Below are 16344 nucleotides of genomic sequence, written 5' to 3' on the forward strand. Positions count from 1 at the left end.
AGCCCTCTCTGCCTCGCCCGCCCGGTACCACCAGGTGGCCCCATATGAACTGGGATGAATAATTGGTTCCTCCAAAGACACGGAGTTTCAATCCGTCTCATTTCCAAGGGTGCTAGCTGCCAAAAGTGGCGGGGGAGGGGGAACCAAATGTCCAAAAGTCTGGCCATATGAGGCTGGAGAGTTTGAATAGCTCCAGGTTCAAAAGCTTGGATTGGACTCCACGTCTTAAGTCCTGGGATGTTTGGATTATGGTTCGGTCTTAAAAACACAAGTGGTAATGCACTGGTGCAAGGGTGACATGGAATTCACAGTACAGATGGGAATGTAATATGTGGCGTACCTGAGTTCACACTTCCAATCTGTGGCACTTGTAAAGCCACAGGACTGCACCCAGCTTCGGGCATCACGGCTCAGGAGAGGTGGAGACCACCTGGAACTGGAGAGAATTCAACACGAACAAAAGCTCTGCAAAACAGAAAAATATTCTAAACTCACAAAATGCAAGGTTTATTAGAACACAGGTCAGGAAAAAAAAGTAAAGCAAAGCAAACAGCAATTGCAATACAGGGTCTTTATAAGGCTGCAAGACTTAATTTCCTATAAAGAATTTATAGAACCGTTCATATATGAAGTAAATGGTTAAAACAGCTAATTCAGAACTGTTTTTAATGTGCATTATTACAATTTTAGGGAGACTAAATATTCTCATCAACTCCTAAGCCTTCAGTCTGCAGAATGTGGAGGCCAAATCTGTTTCAGATCCAAACAAAACCCCAGAACCTGAGCAGAATGACAAGCCTTGGCAGAGGCTGTGCCGAATGCATGACATGCAGCACAGAGCCACTGCCAGCGGGGAGGCAGGGTACTCCCCAGAGCCCCGCAGCGTGTAAACCACAGCAACAGGAACCTGGGGAACAAATCCAGCTTCTGACACGTCTGGCTCTGCACAGCAACAAAGAATATTACTGCAAAGAAAAGCATCGCTGTGTTTAAAATTACAAAACCTAAGAGGCTCTACCTGTAGCAATAGTTGCTGTGCAGCAGTATTTGCTGTGCAGCAAGACCCCAAAAAAGCCAAACCCGTAACCTCAGCCTTCCAGACACAAACCTAACAAAGACCAGAAAATATACAATTCAGTTACTGGATGCTAAAAATCTTCAGGAAAATAATTTGTATTAATTTGATTATTTCCCTGTTATGCTGGTTCCTTTTCACAGACCTGATCACTGGTTTTTGACCTGCTGCTTCACTGGAATTTTAATCTCAGCATACTGACTGAGGTTCATGATCACTTGAGCTTTTTCTATAAAAGTAGTTCTTACCAGCAGCAGCGTTGTCACTGCACGTTCAACACGTGGTCAAATCTTTCTGCGAAGAGGGCTTCCTGAAATTTCAGACACTTCCATCAGGTAAATTCTCCTCCTCTTCTGATTTTATTTGGTTTACATTAATTTACGCAAGTTATATAATTTGATAAATTTTCTTTTAACTAAAGCATGACCTAGCATAGAATTCTAGAAGGGAGGGAGGTAAGAAGTACTGTGACAGGGAGAAACCATGCCAGGCCTACACCACAGCCACAAAACATTAACGTTTTTTCTTTTCCTGTTTCCTTTTTCCTTTTCTTTTTCTTGTTCTACCTCTGTGACAGACAAGCCAAGAAAACCAGAGATCATGGAGCTAAAACTTTTGACGTACTAACAGTCTGAATGCAGAAATAGAATCACCTTCCAGCTGCGAGGGCTGCAGTTTGTTCGATGTGCAACATCTTTCCTCTTCTTCCCCTCAGTCAAAGGACACTTCTGCAGCAGCAAGCACTCAAAGTCTCATTGCTCACGTGTTGTATTCCACTCACAGCTGTCCTGCTTTGGGAAGTTCTCTGAACAAGAAACCACTAATCACAGTTTACCTGTTAAGACTCCCATTGAAAACAGTGTTTTCAGAAAAATGAGGACTTACGGGAAGAATCATCCCCTTTAAGTGGAGGAAATGTCTGCTTCAGGGAACAACTGGTGACATGGTGTATCACATCTGTAATACTTTCACAAAGAAAGTGTGATGTCACATCTGTGGATACCTGTCCTGAAAGGATTGGGGAGGGGGGTTATCCATGAGCACGGGAAAATTCTCTCGTATATCCTCACTGCTGATAGACAGATTGGTAGGAAAGCTGCAAGCTTGACTTCGCAAGATTTTTTTTTTCTCTTCCTTTCTCCACTTAGCTCTATCTTTTCTCCAAACTGGAACAGTCATTTGTTAATTCTTTCAATTCTTTAGAAGTCCCGCGAGACAGCTTTATATTAATGTAACAAAGCAGAGCCAAATGGCTTTGTATTTATTGCTGTCTAATAGCACGTGGTCCATGTTACAGTTTGACGGAACAGCTCCAAGTACTATCTTTTTTTAAAACAGATGTTACAGAGAAGGATGAACAAATAGATTGTGTTAACTCACTACAGTTTATTACAGTAATTAAACCCAAAACAGAGCAATGAACATATCACAGACATAGAACAATAAATCAGAAAGTGAATTATGGCACTCCCTTCCCTAGATTTGAAAATCCACCCCAGGGCCCAAGCCCTGCCATGCCGCCTCCACTCCTGCTCCCAGCTGCAAGCACCCACCTTGCTGCCAGGAAAACATCACCCAGAGTTGGCACCCGAAGGGAAGAAGCTCCACCGGGGGCTCCTCTCTAGGCAAAGGCAGGAGGGAGGCCGGCTCAGCTGAGAGCCTTTGTTCCGGACAGTACACTTGTAGGGAAGCCAGCACAGGAATTCTCTTTCCCAGGCGATGAAGAGACAGTTGTCTTATTTTCATCATAAAGTTTACAGGTGCCTTGCAGTGCTTGTGAGCTGACTAGGACAAGGCCCAGAGCCCTCATCAACTTTTATTACATTACAATATCAAGAATGACATAACAGTGAGCCCTTTCATCAGCAAACTTTCAATACTGTCTAGTGGAATTAATCGTGGGGTTCACCTGGGGAGAAAACAAGGTGCTAGTCCCCACTCTGCTCTGGGCAAAGGGCAGTCGCTCACACACCAGGAAATATTCTAGCCCAGAGCTTTCTGCGAGCACTGCTGCTTGACAGCTACCACTAAAAAACACAGCCAGCTCAATGCAAGTACTAAAGACCTTGCAATTTTCTCCTGCAGACTCATTTTTTGAGCTCAGCCCAGACTTATGGCCATCTTCACGAGCTGTGTAAGCCTTTTAGAACATGCAGCAAGTCACCATTGTTTTCACCAACTCTGAAACACATTGCAGAGCTCTGACATACTCCTGCTCCACTGCACAGCAGCTCTCGGAGGGAGCTGGTGCGGGGGGAGCGGTGTTAGGAAGTATTCTAAAGCTCACAGAAATGGCAATGCAGTGAATGGGCCTGAGCATTAAAAGATGGCTGCAGGGGAGCGTTACAAGATCCTTTATAATGTAATGCCCATTTTTTCTATTTTTCCAACAGATATCAACCCATTATTCTCATTTTGTTAGCATCGGTAATGCACAGCTTTTACCGTTCTTGTATGGCACTGCTTCCTAAAACTGTTATATGTGCAGGCATGCACACCCACGTCCTCTGCAGAGACCCACACCAGCCAAACAGCATTACAGCAGCCAGCGGGTCCAGGCAATGTGCTACTTAGAGTTTCCTACAGGCAAATGTCAAATCTGAAATCCATTGTGAATAGTTACAGAGATTTTTCTGCTTTGTTAGGTAGCCTTCCGTTACTGACTAGTGCTTGTGATGAACAAATTAGCCATCCGTTTTTGTCACTACTGCAGGAAGAGTATGTGATCCTGCGTGAAAGGGAATAAGAACAGAAAGCCACTCACAGCTGCCAGAAAGAAACTGGAGGGGAGCTTTAACGCTAGAGTGCTGGTAGAAAAGACAGCTAGCAAACTCTGCAAGTGTCATTTCTTCAGAGTTGTCCTAGGCTGGCTGATGGTGACAGAAAATTAAAGTATCTTTGCTGAAGCTTATAGCCCTGGAGGGATCTGTCATGCAGAAGCCAGTTATGAAGCAGACCTTACTCCTCTATTCCTCTGCATGATCTGGCAAAGAAAGTAGGATGAAGCACATAGCTGGAGATGGCTCTGATTCAGGAAAGAAAGAGAGTCTGCATCCCTCTGCAAAACCTCAAATTTTATGGGGGTAATTTCCAGCTTGCCCTGCCTCAGCACAATTAAAAAGTGAAAAAACCCCAAAACACGTGAACTACAGGGTTGCCCGGGCAGCGTGAGCAACCCAGTACCAGGGGACAGTAGGACTGTTGGGACACCAAATACGGTGGTGGTGAGGGTAAGATCCAGAACCATGAATCACTCTGCATCAAATCACAAGCTATTTAAAAAAAAATAAATGTTTTATTGTTCTTGCTTGCTCTTCTTACTTTGGATCTATCCCTGTGCCAAAGCTGCCCTATTTATGGAACAGTCAGCCACGCAAGAGCTGCCAGATGTACTCAACGGTAGCCCTGGCTTTGTGTACCATCTGCTGTCGAGGAGCGATGCAGAGAGCTTCTTCCTCTGCCTCCTCCTGTCACCATGCCGATATCCAATACATCACTGCAACTTCCCTCTGGGGTAGCCCACCCCCATATCCCAGTCCCTGCACTAGGAGCTCTCTTCACAACCCTCACGACTCCAGTCCTATTGCATCCATTTTTGCCAGTGTCCTTTTCCGTCTCCCTTGGCCATGCTGCTGGCAGCGATGGCTGTACAGATTGGTGGCTGCAGTGTGATTAAGTTATTTTGTCCCTGTCCCCTTCTATGTAATGAGAAGCTGCGAGCCAGCTTTGGATCCAAAACTAGCCTGCAAGACTTTGTACATTTGCAGATGTAGCTGAGAGGAACTAAGTGCATCTGAGAGACTGACATCCCCTAAAGATGGTGCTAATATTCATGACTGGTTTCTAAAACTTGCTACAATTACAATGGTCACAAACTAATTTTCAGTGTGACTAGGCAGTAGATTAAAAAAAAAAAATAATGGGGCAAGTCTCATACTTAGTATAGTAGCAGTTATAGAACCTTCAGTGATCCAAAACCAAAGCCACCTGGGGTGTAAATGTGGATAACGGTTTGAATTGCTTCTCCCACATGCTTCATTGCTCTCCTCACAGTAATCCTAGCATTTACTTGCACTCAATCTCCTGTGAGGTGAGAAAGCAACAGGTAGAACAAAGGTATTATCTGAGGTTACCCTGGCCCACCTAAGTCATGCTCAGGTAAGTCCCAAGGGCTCACGGGCTCCAGCAGACACAAATGGGGAACACCCAGATATTGTCCTTCTGCGCTGGCTGGCCAGTCAGTTGACTGGCTGGTAAGTGCTTTTGGAGAACAGATATTTTTTTAAAAAAGATATGCTGTTCAGACTTTCCCTCTTAAGTTAGACCATAATGCTCACAAAGGTGGTGAAACGAGTTTGCAAATCCACCATGAACACCAGACCTGGTCATCAGAAGATTCTGAAGAGGTAAAAGGGAAACTCTGGCTGGGTTGCTGTCAACTGCGCTGCTTGAGGGAGGAGGCCGGTGGGCTGTGGTGAGAGCACTGCTGGAGGGGAATATAATTGGGCATTCAGTTCAAATAATGCAGCTTAAAGCATCTGAAGTTATTTGCTTCTTTCCTACAGGATCCATGATTGAGGCTTTTGCAGACAAAGAGTGGTTTGAGTCTAAAGCAGATTATTTATTACTTCGTGTGGGGTTTTCTAATAAATTTAAAATCATTTATAGGGAAAAAAATGGTGTTCTAAAAATATTAGTTGTGAAAAACAACATTCTTCATCCTTCCCCTATCTCTTACCAACAACCCAAAATCTATCATCTATAAACAGTCTTCATGAAACAAACTTATACCATTAATGATCAACAGAAAGACAATAATTTCATGTAAGTACTGTACAGTACAACGGATTATGGCAGGGATTTGTTATAGGAGTTCTTAGAATGATAAACCCTGTCTCCAAACACCAGTAAAATCTCATCAGGATTCAGTTACCAACCCACCCGTCAAACATCTGTGAGGACAAGTTCAGCCTATTTTGTACACAGCAAACTGTTCTTTGTTTAATCTACGTTAGTTATGCAGGGAAAAATAATCCTTATATTTCATAGTATAGTTGAACAAGAAAAAATCCATTTGATACAATTTTTTTACCTTCTCAATTTGTTCTGAGTTCAATTGTCTGAGATACTCCAAGGTGATATCACCATTAGTTCGTTTCTCTGAGCCATACCTCTTCAAGCTGGGGTAGTGCAGGCTCTCTGGTGCTCCAATGACCTTCAGAACGTGCTCGGAGTCTAACGCAAGAGTTTCATACTTACCCAAAATATCATAGTGAATGTTGCAAGGATCACAGAGCAGAAACATTGGTTTCCAGTGAATGTCAAGAGCGTTTGGTGGTTTTGCTATAATGAAGTTGACAAACTCCTGGAAACTCACTTTTTCGGAAGAGTTTTTGTTTTTCCTGAACATTGCCCTAATCTCATTAGCGACAGTGATACTGTAGAACGGCTCCGAGTGCAGAAGTTTGTCTCTGTATGCTGAAACCAACCGTTCCAAGGGATGTCTGGTGAACATCACTTTGGTGTAATTGCTCAGCAATACCTTCTGTGTGGCAGGAGGGTAAGTCGCCAGCTTTTTGATCAGCGAGGTTTGGTGGATGTGGTCATGCTCAATTTCAGAAGCTTCTGCATTCAAATCTGCTTGGAGAAGAAAAATAGTTCTCTTCCAGTTGGAGCATCCTACCTTGGGCACCTCACAGTAGATAAATTTATGTTTGTGCTCCACAAAGAGCTGGTTTGCTATGTGAGAATCCGGTTTGCTTCTTGATTTTAGAAAGTTGTTCTTCAAGCAGACGGAAGCCAGAGTGCTTTTGCGATCATTTTGAATCGCCAGCCAATCTTCAGTGGGATTAGGAAAAGCACCTGCAACCAAGGAAGACATTTGAACTGTTAGTGTGAAGTAGACTTATATAAGATCTTTGTGACAATCATAGCACTCAATCTATCTTCCTGCATACAAAAGCTAATGAAGACACCAAAACAATTGCTTTGTTTACTGTCACCAGACTCCACTACAGCAAACATGCAATAAACTATCCTGCTTAGTGAAAAGTTTGTTAAAATGAAAAATTTCAGCATGTTAGCAATATTACTCTAAGCAAGATCGATATTATAACACTTATGTCACCTGTTTTTTGTCGTGCTCTTCCTCTCATACATTGCTAAGATGACAGGGCCTTGCCTATTTTCATAGTATTGTTTATCATGTAGCCTCCAGAGTTACTTTCTAACGCATTTGGGAAAGGTGTCCCTGGTTCTAGAAAACATTAAGTCTTTGTTAGCAAATTCTTTACTCACCTGTTAGGTTTTTTTGTCTTTTACAAAAAAACCCAAAAAGAAATATCGCAAAAATAAAATTTGGGAGAAGGAAAACTAACACCTTCTGATTCATTTTATTTTCACAGGAAGGAGGATGATGAGATCTCTGAAGTGGAAATCTGCCTTTCTGTCAACAAGGAAATGTAATACAAGTTAGATTTTGTATGACTGATGTAACAGATATAACATGGTATTCTCTTACATAATTCACACTAGCAGAAAGACCTTTCAAACCATATAAAACAGGCTTTTCTATTAAGTAGAAATTTTCCTATGAAAAAGACTCACCACAATTATACTGCTAAATCAGACAAATAATACGACCATGTCAATATATTACAAAATTTCCCCTTTCTCAGAACAATGAACTATGAACAAATACTCCTCCCTTCTCATTTAAAGCCGCTGTTCTTGCCAAGCAAACTATCCCTTCACAATGTGTAACAATAACCTCACTTAGGATTACAGTTGTATGTTTTTTTAAAAATAGTTTTATTTGTTGGAGTCTGGGAGTGCAAAATTTTCTGCAACTTGCAACAGGCCTATCCACAAACCTATGATGCATTCAGGATGAGATTTTTCCCATCTTTTGCCCTGAAGCTTTCCACTGTGTACAAATAAATCAGTATTCACTGGAGGGGAAACTCTTGCACATTCCAGCAGAGAATCCCAACTACTAACAACAGATGAATTCTCCCAGTCTCTCTCTCCCAAAGACACCGCAGTGTATGTGTGTTTGCTGCCATTGCTGCTGCAGTGTAAGAGCCCCAGGGTGGTTCACCGTGGCAGGGAGCATACAGAAGCAGCAAAGGAAACAACAGAAAAGGAGATGTTCCATGTTCATGGATAAAAGGAGAGAAGGCCAATGCAGTCTGACACTCAGCATATTCCCTCCTCTCCTGTGCTCACTTGTTCTGCCCTCTTGCTCTTCCTGGAGAGAGCTCTCAAGTCCTCTGTGCATTTTACTGTGTTGTCCCCATTAGAAAGCTCTTCGTCACTTTTTATTTGAAGTAGCAAAATTAAGTGCAAAGCCATAACTACTGGCAAACACAACGTGCTATTTCTGTCCCATAAAGTCTGCACCATCAAAGAAGTCAAGCAACACTGCCTCTCTTTCACTTTTCAAATTTTCACCCTGAACCTGCTGGCAATGAAACCATCACTGCCTGGATTTCTTGAGGATGCAACTTCAACCTTTTGTTTTGTTTTTATAAAGATACAACAGGACTACTCTGGAAGTTATTTGTGGTGCCCCCACCCCCCCACCCCCCCCCCACCCCCGCCACAGTGTGGATGTACATGAACTCCAGCTGGAAACTCCATAATGGAAACTGGTGTCCTGTGTGTTCTCAGACAGCAGCAGGGACAGCACTAGCTAAACCGCTGAAAATGTACTTGCTCACAAGGCTTCTTCCTTTCAGGGCTGATGGTTGGTACATCACACATCTTTACCAGAATATCCTCAAACTCACACGGTTAACAGCATTACTAGTTATTAAATCTCTCTTAGCATGGGCATGACCTGAGAAATGGAGAGAGATGACTGAGAGAGGTCACTATCTCTGACCTGCAAACAATATTATGAAGAAATCTGCAATCACATGTATTAACAATTTACTTGTGTTAACATTAAAAGGTTACAATAGTCATTCAAACGAATGCAGAATTATTATACATGATGGCATGTAGCCAGTATTTTTGCATTTTCTTGGCTGCATAAGACCATTATAAAGGCTACAAGAGAAAATATGGGTTGATCTTTGGCCTTCAACCTTTTTTTCACTGCACATCAATTCTCCCCTCACTGCACCATCTATGGACTTCTAATGCACCAAAGGCTGCTCTCAAGGCCAGCTGAAGTCAGTCAGATTGTCCATTGATCTCACAGGGCCCGAGACTGAGTGAGCCCTTTTAATTCTTTCTCAAAAGTGGTTTGAAGATGCAATCACACTGTATAGCAATTAAAATAAATACGGCACAAAATAATTCTGTACAGGGACTCCTTGTCAGAGTATGCCTAGGAGGAGGAGGTTGGGCTTCGTTTACCTTAAACGCTGTTGCCTCAGAGTAGTTATTATCATACCTGTCTCAGGAATCAGAAAATAGACTAATTTACCCTATTTAGATACTCTTATCATGTATATTTTTTAATTAAATTACTAGTACAGAATATAAGGCCTGCCAAAAGACACATTTCATGTTGAAACATGTCAATGAATCACCAGAGGGATATGGAAGAGACTTGCCTCCTTGGGGGAACAAAGCTGTTTATGAGCTAGTCAAACACTAGGAGACAACTCTGTTTCTAAGACATTTGCATATCTGTGGAAGCATGAGAATCCTTATTTTAATGCAGGAGAATGGTCAGACCATAAAGAGGGATAGAATAAGCTCCAAGGTGACAGGTGAAATCCATCTGGACCCCTTAGAAAACTTCAAAGTGCAGACTGGCTGTAAGAGCTAAACCCACCCACCCACAAGCAAGGTCAACAGGAAGATTCACAGTGGCTACCTGAAGGTGAAGTCCCAAGGCTTTTTCTGAAGACGTTTTCTGATGGGAGACCCCAATATAGAGTTCTGTGTAATGCAAGGTCTCCAAAGATGAAAATCACCTAAAAGCAGCCTGAGGAATAGAAGGAAAGAAAATTCTGAAATCCATTTTGTCAAAAGAGGGACAAGTCACCCGGAAATAAAAAAGGTTGGAAAAAAAATCCAAAACAAACCCCACCTTTGTAATACATTCCGTGTCAGTAGATCAGATGAACTTCTTCTTTTATTTCTCCACTTATGTCTTTTCCAGATACTTGTAATTGTGTTGTCTATTTTAGATGTAATGAATTAATGCTTCTACTTGCATTTTACCTCATCCTACCTTCAATTAAACATGATTTAATGTGACTGGGTAACTACAAGGCATTCCTCAGTCAAGGTGTGGTGAGTCTATTAACACAACCACTCCACACTAAACAGTTTAGTTCTGCTGTAACCAGAGGGTAGCAGAATGGGCTCCCACAGGCAAGGTGGAAAGACAGTAGAATAGGACTCAAGGAAAGGGCAGAAATGGCTTCTAGGGGAAAAGTAACACAGCAAGGAGTCAGAGATCTAAATGTCTCTTTGGAACTAACATATCCCAAAGAGGGGAGAAAATACTAAGAACAAAATATAGAGCATTAATCTGCTGTGTTCTTGTAACACATAGTTATGGGGGTTTTGTGGTTTCTTTTTGTTTTGTTTTGTTTTTAATTTTTAATGAAGCATAAAATCTTCTAGACAACAGCCTTACACTGCACTGTTGTTTTTCGCTTGTTCTTCAGATCCCCTCATTATGGATCAACTATATGTAGCTATGGCTTCATATTTTCAACTCTGCATGTCTTACTGAATTCTGCAGATTCCATGAGAAATCATTTTATGACTCTCTCTTGGACATTACTAAGCAGTAAACCAGGCAGTGAGAGGAATGACCTGCACAGGACCCTTCCTTGCCAAACCCTTTCTGAAGGATTTCCGTCAGGTGATGAGGTTTGCTGAGGCCTGTCAGTTAGCTAGTGTTTAACTCCTTCATTGCTGTCCAACCGATTTGATGGCTTACTAGCTTCTTAGCCAAGACATGGTGCAGTATCAACTCAAATGCTTTATACCACTCTAATCCACTATATCAGTGTTACTACCTTAATCAACCAAACCCAAACAAAAACTGCAAGTCAATTTGGTGAGATCCATTTCCTATAACATAATCCAAAGTTTCTCTGTGAGAGCAACCAGAACAATTGCTCAAGCCAAGAGTGGCAGCAAATGGGGAACAGATTATTGGAGAAAGCAATGACAACCATCTCATGTGCACACAAGATGGGGAAAAGGCCTGAAGCCCTCATAAAAGGAGGAATATTTATTGAATTCCAACAGATAATTCTACCATCTCCCTCTGACAATCTATTGTCAAGATTCTTTTCTTCCCAATATACACACTTGTCATAACAAACCCCCAAAAAATGTGTGTCACGTTGTTCATATCTTTGTTCTCAGGTTTGCTGACCTTAAAATGATCTTTCCATCCTACTGTTTTCTTCAAGAAATTTATACAATTTTCTGCTTTTCATTACTTTCAACATCCTCCTTTTCCATATGCTACACTGGGTATGGAGGAGTGGCTGGCAACCTACTTGCACAGGCTAGATCATTTGACCCAGAAGAGCTCTCTATCTCAATGATGAGATCATATTTCTCCAGAGCTTTCACAAAATTGTCATATGCCTGAGTTATCAGATAATTTTGTCTGTTAAATTGCTTTCTCTTGGTTCATTTGTCTCATACTTGCTCTCTACTTTGTGATACTAGACTTTCCGCAACCACCCCATATGGCTGTTAGCGCTCTGGACTTCAACTGCTCATGCCATATGTAGCTACACCACAAACACTCACACTTACCCAACCATCAACTTTGGTTTTGTAATGAGTTCCTTTTCCCCTGACCAAAACAAGGTCTAATATAGCATCTTTAGGACTTTTCCAATTAGGAAATATTTAGACAGTCCAAAGATGTTTTAATGATAAAGTTATGCGAGTACATGACCTAGCACATCACATTCAGATTAACATTCTCCCTCTCACCGTGCCGGTTTATTCATAGTACAGGTGCTGAAGGAGTAGATTCCATTGCCTTAAACGGGTATCACTGGTACATTGGTATGTCGTTGAATTGCTAAAACAATGGCTCATAATACAGCATTCCTTAATCCTTCTTCTGAAACAGCTGAACCATTGCAATTGGAAAATCAGCCATTTTTAAAGAAATATTTTAAAAAAAAAAATCTGAAAAAAACCAGTATTTTGATACTTTTAGAAAAAATAAGAAGCTCTGTAACTGGAAATGTTGAATAATGTTAAGTCTTTCTGTATGGCACCTATTACCCAACTACAGAAAGACATGTACACACACTCGTGTGTGTGTGTGTATATACATATATATATATATTTCTGATCTATATGCATTTGAATATATATATAGACACACATACGTGTAGTTCAGAAACACATTAACATCAGTTACATTGGCATATTATTTGCTCCAAGTAAACTAAGTAGATTGATAACAATTTAAAGTCTCGTGGTGATAAACTTACAAAGGTGTGTCTCAAGCTAATTTTTTGCCAAGGCAGACCTTGGTCACAGCTGGGCATATGGGGTGATCCCCTGCACCCTACTTAATGATAAGTGGGCCTTTCAGATTAAAAGAATGAAATTACAACAATACTTATTTGTGTTCCTGATACATTTGAAGCCAGAAGTAAAAAAAATGTACCAGTAGGGCAGCTCAGTGGAAGGTAGGCAAAATCTCTGGGAACAGATAACATTCTCGGTCCCTGAGCCCCATTCTGTTCTTAAACCCTGTTAATCCCTTCAAAAAGACAACTGCAAACACATACACACTGATATGTAAATAGATATGGGAACACAGAAGGTGAGGGAGGGGGTGGTGGTGGTGGTGACATGTAGAAACCCTCCAGGAACAACCAGAATAAAAAATGAACAGGAAAAACAAGCTTTGCTGGATGCAGTTCTGAGAGTGCTGTTCTAACAGGGTGAATTGCGCCTTTAGAAGCAAGACCCTTCCTCACCCAGATCTGCAGCCCCCTTGTTCCTGAACAACTTGCTATGGACAGGAGGGAGGGAGATCCCAGAAACTGGAGTCTCGGCCAGCAGGCTGGCCTGCTCCACAAAGTGGAAAAGTTATTAGTCGATTAGGAACCTCCAGCAGGCTGCAGGAACCATCTAACCTGGGTCATTTTGCCAACGAGGGCCAGGGTCTGACATCGTCTCACTCGCAGCAGCAAGGGCTGAAGGGTGTTACATGGGAACGGGTACAAGCTCGGCAGAGAGACAGCATATGAGTTAGACTGGGGGCTGTTGAGGAGGAGGCTGGCAGGGGTGCCCTACGGAATAGCTCACTTCACAGCACTGAGGTGGGTACAAAGTCACAATTTCCAAACACAGACACCAGCTAAAACTCTTGTTCCCTGCAGTGGTCATCTCAGCCCTCCGTTACTGCATCAGATTTCTTTCTGGTCTCAGCAGTGCGGTGCTACCTCCATCATCGCCACCATCTAACTGCCTGTTAGTCTCATTACACCGCCTTCTTATGCCTGTCTTTCAGTTTCTCCTTCTCTGTTTCTTCCCACGTGTCTTGCCTTCCAAGGTTTTTCTTTACCTGTCATTTCTCATGCAGTATTAAAAGCTCAACTTTACTTTCTGATCAGTCACCTTGCTAGCCCCTGCCACCATTAGCCCCTGCTAACAAACAAACAGCTTCTGCTTTCTCCTCTGCTGCCCCCATTTTTGGAAGAAATTTCTGAAACACCTACAGAGCTATTATATTTTTCACCTAAAATCACTCCTTAAAATCTTTCTTTTCAGGGATGCCAACACCAGTTAGGCTGCCAGTGTGCTAAAACTGTTACCAACCAGCCCACAAAAAAGCAAGCAAAAGGAAGAGCCAATTTGGGGATGAAAAGAACCAAAGTGAGGAGGGAAAAAAACCAAAAAACAGTGTGGATGAGAAAAGGCAGCAGAGAGTCTGACAGAAACATTCCCAGAGAGGCAGGGAGCAGCAACCTGGGGAAAAGTAGCAGAGCCGGGGCCATGGGAAATGGAAAGGCTGTGTAGCCTGCTCAAACAGTGCTGTGGGAAAGGGAGGATGAGAAAGGGAGTGGAAAAGACGCCAAGTACAAATCAGTGAAGTAAAGATCGAGAACACCAAATTCAAGGCAATAAGTATAGAAAGGAATATGCAAAGCTGTCAATCAATTACCACAGACATTTAAAGAAGAACAAGATTAAATGCGCTGCAGTCACTCACACACTGGAGTCCAACCCTTACAAAGTGATGGAAATTGTCTGTTTTCCTTTCTGTGGTTCTAGCCAGGAAGGCCAGGGGCTTTTGATTTCGTAAGCATGGCCACTTCCCATTATATTTTCAGGGGGCAGCGAGGGACAGCTCTTCCCTGCAAGGCAAAAAGCTGGGAGCCAAGTGCAGTAACGACATGGCCAGTGTGGCAGGGGCTTCGCCAGCCCGGGTCCATCATCACCCTGCAGCGCAAAGACCTGGAGATGGTGGCTTGGTTCAACCAAGAGACCAGATCATCAGGCAGAGCCATGGTGACATCGGTTTGTGGGTGAGTCCAGCTCGGCAGGGCCATGGGGAGCTGGAGACCAGACCTGCTGCAACACTGCTGGGGCAGGAATGGGTGGTCCTGGGGTCCTGGCCTGTGGGCAGGGTGGGGGAAGCCCCAGGGGCTGGGAAGGGACAGTTTGTGCCCTGTTAGGACTTTTGGGGCCTGACAGATAATATGAGAACAAAGTCCACCCCCTCTGCTTCGTTACCTGGTAATGGGCTGTGGGGCTTCTTATCTATACGCTTACTCCAAACCCCCACGCACGTATCAACGGCCATTTAAACCACTGCAAAACCAGCCACGGGAGAGCAACCTTCATCACTTTCTTTTAGGGAGTCAAGATGAGCATAAGAAACTTGGAAATGAGGGAGAAAAGGGAGTACAAAAGAAAAGCCTAGAACATGGTGCAGACTTACCACGGTGGCAATGAATGGCCTTCCAGGCTTGTTTCACGGGAGATGGGGCCTCACAAAACCCCTCTGCTTTTCGCATTATGTTGATAACTAGGTCTCTGGCTTTTCTTTGTCTTACAGTTCCCTGCCATATTTCTCTTCCCAGTTACTGTCGGTAACAATGTTGCCCTTGTTGTTCAGGTCTACCCACCTTGTCCCACCCAGCTCTAGATCCTCACTATCCGCTCCTGTTTGTCATCTCATCTCCCTGTGTAAACTTGATTCGTTCATTCCTGTCATTGCACACCAAACAGCAGTATCTGTCTGTGACATACTAAGAAGTTAGCAAATAGTAGGATTACACCCTGCAAACGGAGTGTGTCAAGTTGTGTGGAATATTTCGTTACGTTAAAAAACGAGTGTTGAAAAACTACTGAAAAATGTATTCACGTGGCATCCTAACAACACGTACAAAAATCATTGTCGGTAGTGACTCACTTAGCTCTCTTGACTGATCTTATGGTACTCACTCTAATGGAATAACTGACAGCGGCAGCAGGTCACCATCTTCGGAACAAACCCAGCATCAACGACGACGAGACCCAAGCCTGTCAGATTTACCTGCTGGCAGCAACAAAACGGTGAGACTCAGACATGCGGGGTGCCATTCCTGGCACTGGAGGAGAGTGCTCCCTAGCACAGCTTATCCCTGCTTCCCCTGCTCCCACCATCAGCACGGCCTGCCCAGAGTCTTCCACTCTCACTACCCCCAGTTCCACCTCCCTGCACCCCACTCCCCAGCAGCTCTCCAGCACTGAGTTCCCCTCTTGCTGGACCTGTATCTGCCAAGGCACCAGTGCTTTTCCCTCGGCCTCCATCCCAAGTGTGACCCCTTCTTCCCCAGCCCCTGCTTCCACTCCTCAGGCAAAATTTTAACCCAGCGTCCAGCAAATCCTCACCTCACCTCCAAAAGCCATCCTCGTATCGTCCCCAGTCAGCTGGCCCAGCAAATCCTGTTTTCCAGCTTCCCAAATGCCCATCAGTCTCACCCTGACGCTGCTGTTCAGCCTTCCCCATGCACCAGCCAGCTCTTTGCTGGTCCTGCTGCCAGACTCCTCCCTGTCCCCTCAGCCAGCCTCACAGCCCTCCACACCAACCACGCTTCCGAGCCCAGCTCATCAGCTCTGTCTCTCCTGCTTCCAAGCCTCCCACGCAGCCCCAATGCTTCTCGCTCTCAGCTCTGTACTCAACTAGTTCCAGGCTCTGCACTTCAGCTCCTCTAGCTATTTTAGTACCTCCCAAATGATACTGACACGTTTTCCTTTCCCTCCCACATCATTTTCGCACCACTCATCAAGACACAGTTTATTTCTGATGATTTTGTTCT

At 43.4% G+C, this 16344-nt stretch overlaps 1 protein-coding gene across 1 annotated transcript; it reads right to left on the reverse strand.

Annotated features, from left to right (window-relative positions):
- Nucleotides 1–5868: 5868 nt before the first annotated feature.
- LOC130152765 (carbohydrate sulfotransferase 9-like) lies at nt 5869–15998 on the reverse strand. Its single transcript, XM_056346814.1, has 4 exons — nt 15922–15998; nt 9906–10016; nt 7373–7520; nt 5869–6937 (listed from the first exon to the last, which is right to left on the reverse strand). Exons 3-4 carry the CDS (start codon nt 7464–7466, stop codon nt 6087–6089), a joined length of 945 nt encoding a protein of 314 aa, XP_056202789.1. The 5' UTR covers nt 7467–7520; nt 9906–10016; nt 15922–15998; the 3' UTR covers nt 5869–6086.
- Nucleotides 15999–16344: the final 346 nt, after the last annotated feature.

Source organism: Falco biarmicus, chromosome 7 (assembly GCF_023638135.1).
Source record: "Falco biarmicus isolate bFalBia1 chromosome 7, bFalBia1.pri, whole genome shotgun sequence".
Lineage (NCBI taxonomy): Eukaryota > Metazoa > Chordata > Aves > Falconiformes > Falconidae > Falco > Falco biarmicus.

Bases quoted from the DNA above. Each gene is read 5' to 3' on its own strand.
- LOC130152765 (XM_056346814.1), bottom strand. From the start codon at position 7,466: ATGAATCAGAAGGTGTTAGTTTTCCTTCTCCCAAATTTTATTTTTGCG. The intron at 6,938-7,372 runs GTGAGTAAAGAA...CCTTGGTTGCAG, and splicing joins AAGACAAAAAAACCTAACAG to GTGCTTTTCCTAATCCCACT.